Source organism: Danio rerio, chromosome 11 (assembly GCF_049306965.1).
Source record: "Danio rerio strain Tuebingen ecotype United States chromosome 11, GRCz12tu, whole genome shotgun sequence".
Classification (NCBI taxonomy): domain Eukaryota; kingdom Metazoa; phylum Chordata; class Actinopteri; order Cypriniformes; family Danionidae; genus Danio; species Danio rerio.
This window is the reverse complement of record NC_133186.1, coordinates 27,255,281-27,267,936: the sequence shown is the minus strand read 5'-3', so window position 1 is coordinate 27,267,936 and position 12,656 is coordinate 27,255,281. Positions and strand designations below refer to the sequence as shown.

Sequence of the window (12,656 nt, the reverse complement as noted above, 5' to 3'; positions counted from 1 at the left end):
CATTTCAAAAGGCCACTTTATTTTCAATTTGTCAATCATTAAATCATTGTTAGTGGTACAGTACCAGTGTGTGTGTCAAACATTTTGTTGAATTATATTTGTTTGGGTTGGTTATATATTTGTAAAAAGAAAAAGAGTAAGTGTTTACTTTAGCAATGATAATGCTCCTTTTTAATGGCAGAAGATGCCATGTGACAGTAAGAATAAATGCCTCGCAGCAGTTGTTTTCATTCCTATTAGAAGGAATTTTTTTAAATGATCAGTCCAGGAGGTGGCGCTAATTGACAGCAATATTAGTTCGAAGACGTTAAAAGCAAGTAAAATAGATTAAAATGATCATTTCAAAGCTGCTTAAATGTTACTGTTTTTACACATCAAGCTGCCAACTGGAAATTTGTAGCATCCTGCTTACACATACATGCAAAGATAACTTTGCTTTCTATGAAAAAAGTTTATAGTGCCTTACAAACAAATGATATGTGTTTTGTTTTTGAGGCACTTAATAAAGGATTTTTTGCTTGTGTTTAGGTAAGCTAGATACTTTATGAAAACAGATGTTTTGTGAAAAACTTTTCTTTTTGTAGACTGTTACAGTATATTGTTAACATACCAATGAATTGTTGATCTTTTATAGGAAAGATTTTGAAATGAACCAGATCAGTTCAAAAATCGAAGATGACCAAGTGCTAATCATCCAGCTTCAAAAGAAGATCAAGGAACTGCAAGTACGTCCAACTAGACCAAATATATATATATATATATATATATATATATATATATATATATATATATATATATATATATATATATATATATATATATATATATATATATGTATGTATATGTATGTATGTGTCTCTTCATAAGAACATATTATTGTTTAATCTTCCACTGTGTTTTAAGGCTCGTATTGAGGAGCTTGAAGAGGAAATGGAAGCAGAGCGCTCTACCCGAGCCAAAATGGAGAAACATCGAAGCGATTCGTCCAAAGAGCTTGAAGAGCTCAGTGAGCGTCTCGAAGAAGCCGGAGGAGCCACATCGGCCCAAATTGAGATGAATAAGAAACGAGAGGCCGACTTTTTAAAACTACGCCGTGACCTTGAGGAGGCCATACTGCACCATGAGGCCATGACTGCCGCATTGCGCAAAAAGCATGCAGACAGCGTGGTTGAACTGAGTGAGCAGATTGACAGCCTTCAGCGAGTCAAACAGAAGCTGGAGAAGGAGAGAAGTGAGGCCAAGATGGAGGCCGATGACCTCACCTCCAATTTAGAGCAGCTGGCAAAGGGCAAGGTGGAAAATATGAGCTGTTGCATCACATGCTGATCTAATTTAACTAGCATTAACTTAGCGTAGACTTTAACACTAAAAAAAAACAAGGGCAGATTTCACTTCTCAGGGTTAAATTAGCTTTGCCTGATCAGCTTTGTATATATTATTCTTATTTTTGTTTAGTTTAAATTGCATTTATTTGAAAATATTTTTTGTTTATTTTAAATATAAATTAGATGTCATAAATATGTAACAAACACATTTTACAGAATTTATTAATGAAGATTAATGCTAAATTAACTATACTCAAAGTTTTTAAATTTTATGTTCAATTAACATCAATGTATCTGTTGTGATGAAGTATAAAATAAAAAAATAAATAAATTATGAATTAACATAATAAATAAATGCTGCAAAAATACTTCTTCATTGGTAGTTGATTAAGAAGAGTTAAGACATTAATTTGTTAAATATGAACCTATGTATAATAAATAAATATGTAGTAGAAAATCTATTTAGCTAGAAAAAAAACTAGTATATGTATACACTTATGCATATATTTCATAATACAAAATACAGTTGGCTGAAAACAATCTGTAATTTAATTAATTATATAAATATAAAAACATTACAGGCTACTGCTGAGAAAACCTGTCGCCTTTATGAAGACCAGATGAACGAGTCCAAAGCCAAAGTGGAGGAGCTCCAGAGGCAGCTCAGTGACACCAACACGCAGCGAGCCCGTGCTCAGGCTGAAAGCGGTACACCAGCAAATCAAACCAATGCAATATTAAAGAGACAGTTAATAGATAAAAATTCTACCATCATTTACTTACCCATGACCTTTCACCATTGACATCCATAGTAAGTAAAACAAATAGTATAATAACCTGTAATGTAAGTTACAAGTTTCCAACATTCTTCAAAAAACTGGTTTGAAACAAGTAGAGGTTGAGTAAATGATGACAGAATTTTCATTTTGGGGCGAACTACGCCTCTAAGAGACAACTAACCACAGACTAACTTTGAGCATTTTTAAAAAATATATAATTTATACTTTATACAGCTGAGCTTGGCAGAAAGCTGGAGGAGCGTGAAGCTCTGGTGTCTCAACTGCAGCGCAGCAAAAACACCTTCAGCCAAAACATTGAGGAGCTGAAGAAACAGCTAGAAGAAGAGAGCAAAGTAACAGAAACTACATTCCTCACTTCGTTTGGCTTTTATGTGGAACAAATAAATACTCTGATTTGTCTTTTGCATCTGCTTCTTTCAGTCAAAGAATGCTTTGACTCATGCCCTACAATCCTCCAGACATGACTGTGATCTGCTGAGAGAGCAATATGACGAAGAACAAGAGGGTAAATCTGAGCTTCAGCGCGCACTGTCCAAAGCTAATGCTGAGGTTGCCCAGTGGAGGACCAAATATGAGACAGACGCCATTCAGAAGACAGAGGAACTCGAAGAAGCAAAGTGAGTGCCGGATTAAACAGTAGGTATCAGATTTTCATGTCGCAATAATTTGCTGAAGCTTTTATCATGGTTTATGGTATTATCACAATACAATATTGATTTAAGCTGCAAAATGTTACATTAACAAGAATTATAACAAAAACAAAATTGCCGTATTGCTTTGTTGTTTACATTTTCAGAGTAAGCAACTGTTATAAGCAAATTAAAGTAAAGAAGGATTATAAAGTACAATAGGCAGGGTTTCTGTAGGTTTCAGCAAGTTTAAGACTTTTAAAGACATTTTAGGATCTTGAAAATGAAATTTTAGACTCATACAGTGCTAAACACCAAGGAGTTTTTTGAATGGCTCAGTTGGAAATGTTTTTTTTTTTTTTGCTGTATAAACTTTTTAAAATAATTTAATAATACAATAATAATAATAATAATAATAATAATAATAATAATAATAATAAATAATATTTTAGTTTATTCTGAGCAAAATATTTTAAATATTGTCTCAAAACAAGCAAGCTCTAGTTCTATATATACATTTTTTTCAAAATAAACTTTCTTAAAATAAGCAGTAAATACATGTAGAACTTTTAAACATATGTTATTGTAAAGAAAATAATGAAACCACTATAGTAAATGGAGTTAAAAATTACATTAAATATAAAGTTTAAAGTTTTATTGAGATGGATTGTTGGTAATTGTATGGATGTTAATGGCCAGATTGTGTTGCTATACATGAACAAAGGAATATCAAGACCTTTTAAAAAAAAGACCTACAACACAATATTTCAGTAAATGTAAGACTTTTTAATGCCTAAAGTTTTGTTTTTGAGATTTAAGACATTTTAAGACTTTTTAAGACCCCGCAGATACCCTGAACAGGTAACAATTTGTCATGTAGTCATGATTATGAACTTGTAATCAGATTAAACCATGACTTAAACCAGGGGTCACCAATCTTGGTCCTGGAGGGCCGGTGTCCCTGCAGGATTTAGCTTCAACTTGCTTCAACACACCTGTCTGCGTGTTTCAAGTATACCTAGTAAGACCTTGATTAGCTTGTTCAGGTGTGTTTAATTAAGCTTGGGGCTAAAAACTGCAGGATACCGGCCCTCCACGAAAAAGTTTGGTGACCACTGACTTTAATACATTGACTAAGAAATTAACATCACATAAGATTAATAAATGGTTTGTAATATTTTTGTGAGGTTAAATTAACTTCTTTTAACTATTGGAGCCTTTTTTCACATTGTTCACATTCAATTATGGCACGACAACTGGTTTCAAGGTTTACCACGGTAAGGAAAAGTCAAGGTTTTAAAACCGCTAAAAGTGTCTTCCCTCATATGTGAGTTTTTTTTTTGTTACAGGTTTTATTATGACCATCTCATTTAGTTTTTTAGGGCAACAGTATATCTCCAGCAGAAAAGAACCATATCAAAAGCTACTGGCCAAAGAAATGTGTTTTTGAATATAACAAAGACAGCAGAAGACAATTATTTATTTTAGTTATTTAGCCTAACATGTTTATTGCTTTAAAATACTATAAATGTTTCCGAAAAAAAAAATTTGTATTTATTGGGTTTTTTTACACACCCTCTTATTTTTGAGCAGTAATTACAACATCATAATATCGTGACATTTTTATCCAAGGTTATCATACCGTCAGAACCTTATACTGGTCCATGCCTACATTCAATATCTATATAAATGATTACAGAACTTTTAACCAATATTTCAGCATGTAGTAGGCCAGATTAACATAGGGAAATCTTCATCATTTGAACTTTTAAGCTAATTAACCAATTAAGTCTTTAAGCATCTGGCTCTGAAACTCACTGCAATCTGAATATTATTAAGAGGCATACCAAAGGATTAAATGGTAAATTGTTATTCACAGTATCTTGAAGTGCCCACAATATCAATATAACCCATGTTTATTATCACAATATATTGAATCATTGAATTGCAGCTTATAAATGAATTGCGTTGTGGTTCAAACTACAAATCATTAAATTGTTTAACTCATCAGGAAGAAGTTGGCCACACGCCTCCAAGAGTCTGAGGAACAAGTTGAAGCCTCAAACGCCAAGTGTTCCTCATTAGAAAAGACCAAACATCGGCTGCAGTCTGAGATTGAGGATCTGGTATTAGATCTGGAGCGCTCGAACGCTGCCGCCACTGCACTGGACAAGAAGCAGAGGCAATTTGACAAGATTCTGGCTGAATGGAGGCATAAGTACGAGGAGTGCCAGTCTGAGCTGGAATCATCTCAGAAAGAGTCTCGTAATCTGAGCACGGAGCTGTTCAAACTCAAGAACTCATACGAGGAGGCTCTCGACCATCTGGAAAGCATCAAACGGGAGAGTAAAAATCTACAGGGTATGTCGTTTAATGGATTATGAATAGATGAAAAAAATCACTATCATCTAACATTCCTGAAGGACCACCAGCTCAGCACATATTCCATGTCTCCTTAACCAAACACACCTGCTTCAGTTTATCAGCTCATTAGCAGAGAGTAAAAGACCTGTAATGGGTGTAGCAAACAAAGGGGTCATCCAAAACATGCAATGATGGTGGTCCTCCAGGAACGTGGTTGAGAAACACTGATCTAACATATATTGTCAGTAACAAAATGTGATTTATGAATACTTTTTTTCGGTTCTAACAGAGGAGATTTCCGACCTCAATGACCAGATTAGCCAGGGCGGCAAGACCATTCATGAGCTGGAGAAGATCAAGAAGGGCTTGGACTTGGAGAAGACGGAAATTCAAGCAGCTCTTGAGGAAGCTGAAGTATGGAGTTTCTTTGTTTCTAAAAATTTTTGAAGGTGAAAACTTGCCTTACATTTACATTATGTTAAATTACATACCAAAGCAAAATGAAGCTGTTCATGTCAAAATGTCAAGCTGTTCATGTCAAAAGTTGTTAATATGTACATATGTTTATTATTACAGTGATTTTTACTTAATGGGACATTTCCAACTATTGAATTGTAAAAAAAAACATAAATTTGTTTTACATAACTGATGTAAAACACACAAAAAATACTTGAGGTGTTAACGATAAAGTAGATAAGTAATAAACCTAATAGAGTTAGAGATAACAGAAATCCATGGAAATTAAACTCATGTATTGAAAATGGCTTAAATATCTGATTTTAGTTTTTTAATTCTGTGCGTCAGAATTTCCAGAGATTTTTGTCATCCCTAACACATTGAGGTTTATTTCTTATTCTTATATTCTTCATCTTTAATACCTCAAGTATTTCAGTGTTTTACTTAGAATTAAGCCATTTGTATTTAGCATTACTGCATTTTTATATATTTATTTGATCTATTATAAAGAATAATGTAATATAATATAATATAATATAATATAATATAATATAATATAATATAATATAATATAATATAATATAATATAATAATTATATATAATATATAATTATGTGTAATTTAAGATACTCTCATTATTAAATTGTCTTACCTTTTTGTGTCAGGGCACTCTGGAGCATGAAGAGAGCAAGACTCTACGTATACAGCTGGAGCTCAACCAGATCAAAGCAGACACTGACCGGAAGCTGGCAGAGAAAGATGAGGAAATTGACAATCTCCGGTGAGTTTAGTTTAATGAGACAAGTCTGAGAACTGATGAAGATCTTCAGCGAATCTGCTATACAAACAAAAAGGCTCCCTAATAAATTTAACCTTTATTAACTTCTCTAGCCGTAACCATCAGCGTGCCCTAGAGTCCATGCAAGCCACGCTGGATGCAGAAGCAAAATCTCGTAGTGAAGCCATTAGGGTGAAAAAGAAGATGGAGAATGACCTGAATGAAATGGAGGTTCAGTTGAATCATGCAAATTGGTTGGCCACTGAGTCCCAGAAAATGGTCCGAAACCTACAGACACAGATTAAGGTAAATGTTAATCATATTAATTAATTCATCGTTAATGTCGGGAATAAAAACGAGTTTGGAGTATTTAGGGCCTGGGCACTGATGATGCGATGACTCTAAAATTGCCTAGTTCATTTATATTATTCCAGTAGCCGCTTTCTCTGCTTCTCCAAGGTAAATCGCATTTTTGAGGATCTAAACATGCTTGAAAACTCACAAAACTTTGCACACACACCTGAATCTGATACAGGTTTCAGAACTTTGTGTGGCAAAATGGCTCATCAGCCCTAGCTATACATTTTCAACGAAGTGCTCACTGAGCTACCTTTCATGTACATCCCCAAAAATTTACAGACACATGGAACGTCCCAATATATACAAAAGAGCGAAATCTGAAATCAGTTAATAACTTTGACATATTCCTTTTAATTTACAGACTGAATGCTTATTGATCGCTGTTCTCTGTTATTCTAAAGCTCCATTCACACTACAAGTGAAAAACAGCTACAAATTGACCATTCAATTTAATGGAGATTTAAAGCAATTTCCAGCGACCTCTGGTACGCGAGAGACAACAACTGTTGGTGACAGATGTGGGCGTGTTGAGCGATATGACAAGGTTGAGAATCATTCAACTTTATGCAAATAAAAAGAAACTTTTACGAGTGACCACCAATACGAGCATCAGTAGAGCTCACGTGATCCACTCTCAGCTCCTGCTGCAGCCGGTTGGATCTCCATGCTGTAGATCCACACAGACCTGCGTTTGCAGGAAATAAAAAGCCGCAATGATGGATAACACATTTTTTCTTGTTCATCTTTGTAATTAAGCATTTTGTGCACTGATTCCATTTATATTTACTGTTTTCCATGAACAAAGTTAATATTCAGCAGGTCATAAACTCATTTGCTCTCAGTGAATATCTAACCAGAGTCTTCAATTGCCACCCTGAGTAACAAGCAGCTACAAAGTCACAGCCATTGTGAATGCAGCATAAGCTTACTAGTTAGCAGTGACCATTTCAATGCTGCTTGCAGCTTTAATTCTATGTTATTATATTTTTAGAAATATTATATTTTCATTCAAACATTGCATTTATTTTAGTGGTCTCTATACCACACTACTAGAACCAAGTAAACAAAAACGTTTGGCTTTCACTTGGACAAAATATTGTTGGAGGTTTTCACTCACATTAAAGAAGCTAGGTCAGTAAAAACTGGTAAGTACTACAGCCAGTTAAAAAGTGTTTGTTAAATTAAAGAAATTACCTAAAGGTAAGCAATAACTGGGAAAAATCTGAAAATGGGTTCCTTTTCAAAATATCAGATTTTAGTTTTTATGCTGTGCACGAATAGGAAAGACCCTGTTTAGTAAATAAAAGGAAATACAGACCCTAATAATAAATTGTAAAGGCTCAGCAGGAACACGTCATAAGACATTAATATTAGGTTAGATTTAGGTTGTGACTTAAGGTGACCAAAATTCAATGTCTAGCCAGCATCTAAGGACAATGTTATTTTGATGTCCAATAAATACATCAAATGACGTTGATATTTGGTTAATTTTAAGTTGTGTTAGAAAGTGACCAAAACTCTTAAACCAATGTCATACTGATTTCAAATACTGACCTTTATTTGTCAGGTATAGTGACCAAAATCCAACATCTGATAGACGTCATAGTGGTAACGTCCACTCAACATCAACATCATTAGATATTGATATTTGGCCTGATGTTGGGTTCTGATGTAAACCTGATTTTCATTTCCAAACAAAATGCAACGTCCCCACAACTATGGGGTACAGCATCAATGTGACGTCACTTTGACGTCCTGTGCTTGCTGTGGACATTCAATAAAAACTACATAGGTTTTTTTTGGAAAATAACAAAACTTTTAATTTTGTTCATTTTTTAATTGTCCTTGAAAAAAAAAAATTATGTGAAAACTGGTAGGCCTTTATTTTATTTTAAAGTTGGTACTAAAGTGCCAGTGATTTTGAATACATTTTTGATAGCCCAACTGGAAAAGCTTATAGCTCCAGGATGTCAGGGTAGCAGTTTTGCGAGCCCTGAGAATATATTGTCATGAAATGTAAAAAAAAACAGTTTGTATAAAAGCTCTCATTTTGATCTCGGCTGTAAATTAAAAGGACCTTCAGATGGAGCTGGATGAGACAGTTCACCAGAATGAAGAACTGAAGGAGCAGTCTGCCGTGACTGAACGCAGGAACAACCTCTTGACTGCTGAGGTGGAAGAGCTGAGATGCCAGCTGGAGCAGAACGACCGAGCACGAAAACTGGCCGAGTTTGAGCTTCTGGAAACCACAGAGAGAGTCAACCTGCTGCATTCACAGGTAATGCCTAAAGACTGCTCAAAGGCAACTGATCTGAGCAGTCATGTCAAGTAACTCCTAACGATTTTCCACGCTTCTCCAGAACACTTCAATGCTCAATCAAAAGAAGAAGTTGGAGAACGATCTCGCCACACTTTCTAGTGAGGTGGACGATGCTGTGCAGGAATGTCGAAACGCTGAAGAGAAAGCCAAAAAAGCCATCACTGATGTGAGCAGCTGGCATACTGTACAGTAGAGACTGTATGATATTGTGTTGTGAAGCGGATTTAATATGATGCTTTCAACATGCAGGCAGCCATGATGGCGGAAGAGCTCAAGAAAGAGCAGGACACCAGCGCTCATCTAGAACGCATGAAGAAGAACATGGAGCAGACCATCAAAGATCTGCAGCTGCGTCTGGATGAGGCTGAACAGATCGCTCTGAAAGGAGGCAAGAAACAAATCCAGAAACTGGAAAGCAAGGTATGGAGAACGATGATGAACTTAGTTTAACCTAACCACGTCCTTATTTCTTGACTTAATGTTGAACTGCAGGGTTGCCATTCTAAGACAAATATCAAATTCCATGATGGTTCCATGACTAAAACGCTGAATTTCTCTGTCCTGTAATAAAACAGGCTGCTGTTTTAAGTGATTTTTGCTTGAATACATTTTTTTTAAGACTTTAATACTCATAGTGGCTTTGAAGTGCTCCCTCTCCCATATTTGATAGTTCGATGCAAACTTTACATTTATTTTTTCTGTCATCTGATTTTTAACAATCCGGGCCCTATCATACAGCCGGCACAATAAGGCGCAAGATGTGTTTGGTGCAATTTGTTGCTATTTTCAGACCAGTGCAACCCTAATTTTCGCATTTTGTGCCACGTTAAGTAGCTAATTCACTTGCACCACTTCGGACTCATGGGTGTGCTGGTCTATAAAGGAGGTGTGTTAAGGTGCATTGTTGGTGGGTTGCTAAAAGATTAAAATGTTACAAAAATTATTATGTACTACATAGATATAAAAACCACTACCTCCATGCATTCTTCATGTCTGGGGGACAATTAGCATTTTTTATAATGTTATTATTATTAGCAGTATTATTTATTATATGTATATTTATATTATTTTTAATAAAAACTAGTTTAGATTTGTTCACCTGTCAGGTTTTGGAGATGTATGCATCACCAAATGGGGCATAAGAATAAGACGCGTGTACGTGTGTTTGGACATAACTCAGTTTTTTGACCACACTTTGTTATTATTGTTCATTTATCCATTTGCTGGAAATTAAAACTGAATTTAGAAATAATTTTGAAACAAATCTTTGTGCTTAACAAACAAAATAAATTTTGAAGGCTGATGGATGTCTTTAGTGGAGTGTGTACAACACCGTTTCCTTTTCCCCAAAAGTAAAGGAGTAAAGAAAAGAGTAAAAGTATAGAGACAGTAAAGAGGCCAAATAGAAGAGGTTCATTTTTTATTCTTGTGTGTTTAACTATTTTAGTGAAGCATTCTGTTTTTCAACTTACAAAATCCACCAAAATAGCAAATGCACCATGGCATGATGCAACTGACTCTTAAAGAGAATGGGAGAGGAGACTCTGATTAGTTTAATGCGTGTTAAGCTCAAACACAATCAAAACTCATTAGGAGAATAAGCACAACTCTGTTAGACCATGCGCCGGGGCGCAGAGCATATTTCTCTGTCCTTAAAATAGCAAAAGTGGAATTGGACTCGCCCTTAATACTTTTGCACCATGCGGTTTAGACTGTGCACCTAGATCATTAAAATAAAGCTCTCAGTCTTTGAAATGGTCATTTTGGAGTCAAAGCTCCTAAAATGTATTTCCTTATTCTCTGCTTACGAGCAGTTGCAGCCATTTGAAGCTTTTTGGCTCGAAACTCCCGGTCTCATTCACTTTCATTTATTTTTAGACGTCAAAAACAATACGTTGTTGCAACACTTGTTTGTAGAGCGAGTAGTTTGATAGTTTTATGCAGTTTATTATTTATAATTTCTTCCATAATAAGCTGAATCATAAGTTCTAAAACAATTGCAAAAAACTAGCACACTTTCGCATTGAAGAATAAGGTGAATGTTATCCTGACATGTTAGCCTTAGTTAACAGGCAGAGTCGGGTGACTGCATTTGACTTAAGTGACCACCAGTTGATAAAATGAAGCGGAGTAAAAGGAAGCTGAATATTAGCAGCAATGGAAACAGAAATTTAAAGCAAAAAGTGGACGAAAAAAATAACAAAATTCCTTCAATGTCCATGATAGTCCAGAAATTCCTTTACCAGTAGGAACCATGGGACTAAAACCTATAATGAATGTAATCATGTTTGAAGCAAAAATAAAGATATTTTTAAACAAATCTGACAGTTTCTGTACTTCCATTTAAAGTCTAAAGCTTAAAAACCTTTGTAAAAAGATGAATGTATAAAAGCCTAAATTAAATGTTCGTTACAAAGAATGAAAATGAAAAATGTTCATCCACTCAATTCATATGGATTTGCTTGTCTAAAAATGGCAACATTCTCAGCCTGATCTCAAGAGGAAACATAACTATTTTACATTTTGTTAATTTAGTGTCTAATTTTGTCATAAGAAAATGTATGATTTTAAAGACGTGGCACCAAATCCCACTTCTAAACCCAACCGTCATTGGGGGATAATCAAATTTTAGTCAATTGTACGAATGAGATCATACAAATTAGCCATTAAATTAAAAAGTTTTGAATTGCCATGAGACAGCATTGGCAATCTAGGTGAAAAGACTTTACATTTAGGGGTTGAATTCACTCAGATTTGATTTCATTTGGTTAATAAAGATTACCACGTTTTTCACGTTTGTAATGACATGAAAAGTAAATGATGACTAGATTGTTAATGTGTCTGTTTAATATTAAATTGTTTTAACTTTGTTTTCTTCGAGGTGAGAGACCTGGAGAGTGAACTGGAATCTGAGCAGAAAAAAAGCAATGAACTCCAGAAGGGAATTCGCAAATATGAGCGAAGGATCAAGGAGCTCACCTACCAGGTACAAAATCCAAAAGACAAATTCATGCACAAGTCCTGGAATTGCACTTTTCAGTCCTGATCTCACTGGAAAACAGTGAAGAATTTGTAGGCCTATTTCTATGATTTCATTCATATGAAAATCTAAAATGTTTAGACAATTGGATGCATGAAGGCTCGCCCCTTCTGTAAATACATCCATCACTGGAATGTGAGAATATTGTACAAAAACAAGAGATTGTAAAAATGAATTGCCATGGAATTTCATTAAGCCTGTGGCCTCGTTTGCTGTTTCTACAGACTGAAGAGGACAGAAAGAACATTGCTCGCCTCCAGGAGCTCATAGACAAGCTACAAGCCAAAGTTAAAACCTACAAGAGACAAGCTGAAGATGCTGTGAGTCTATCAGCAAAGCTTTGCATGCAACCTCATCATGCATACTTAAAACGGCATCACTGAAGGTTCCTGCTGATTGTATAATTGTAGGAGGAACAAGCTAATTCCAACTTGACCAAGTACAAGAAGATCCAGCATGAGCTGGACGACGCTGAGGAACGAGCAGATATCGCAGAGTCTCAAGTGAATAAACTACGGACCCGCTCCAGAGACTCTGGCAGTAAGACTACTCCTAAGGCATGTTACCAATGTCATTTCGTCTTA

General features: G+C 35.2%; 1 protein-coding gene across 7 annotated transcripts in view; it reads left to right on the top strand.

Annotated features, from left to right (window-relative positions):
• Positions 1 to 12,656, top strand: part of myh7ba (myosin, heavy chain 7B, cardiac muscle, beta a) — a 36,723-nt gene that overhangs the window by 19,089 nt on the left and 4,978 nt on the right. For all 7 annotated transcript variants that reach the window (XR_012386680.1, XM_021479543.3, XM_021479544.3 and 4 more), the window contains 15 exons: positions 635 to 725; positions 904 to 1,293; positions 1,907 to 2,033; positions 2,339 to 2,457; positions 2,546 to 2,742; positions 4,766 to 5,115; positions 5,408 to 5,532; positions 6,240 to 6,355; positions 6,466 to 6,658; positions 8,787 to 8,990; positions 9,073 to 9,198; positions 9,282 to 9,452; positions 11,914 to 12,018; positions 12,297 to 12,392; positions 12,483 to 12,629. Coding sequence is in view for 6 of the 7 variants with exons in the window: in XM_021479543.3 (XP_021335218.1) it covers positions 635 to 725; positions 904 to 1,293; positions 1,907 to 2,033; positions 2,339 to 2,457; positions 2,546 to 2,742; positions 4,766 to 5,115; positions 5,408 to 5,532; positions 6,240 to 6,355; positions 6,466 to 6,658; positions 8,787 to 8,990; positions 9,073 to 9,198; positions 9,282 to 9,452; positions 11,914 to 12,018; positions 12,297 to 12,392; positions 12,483 to 12,629 (2,557 nt within the window). In the remaining variant the exon portion in view is untranslated. The remainder of the gene's footprint in view (positions 1 to 634; positions 726 to 903; positions 1,294 to 1,906; positions 2,034 to 2,338; positions 2,458 to 2,545; positions 2,743 to 4,765; positions 5,116 to 5,407; positions 5,533 to 6,239; positions 6,356 to 6,465; positions 6,659 to 8,786; positions 8,991 to 9,072; positions 9,199 to 9,281; positions 9,453 to 11,913; positions 12,019 to 12,296; positions 12,393 to 12,482; positions 12,630 to 12,656) is intronic.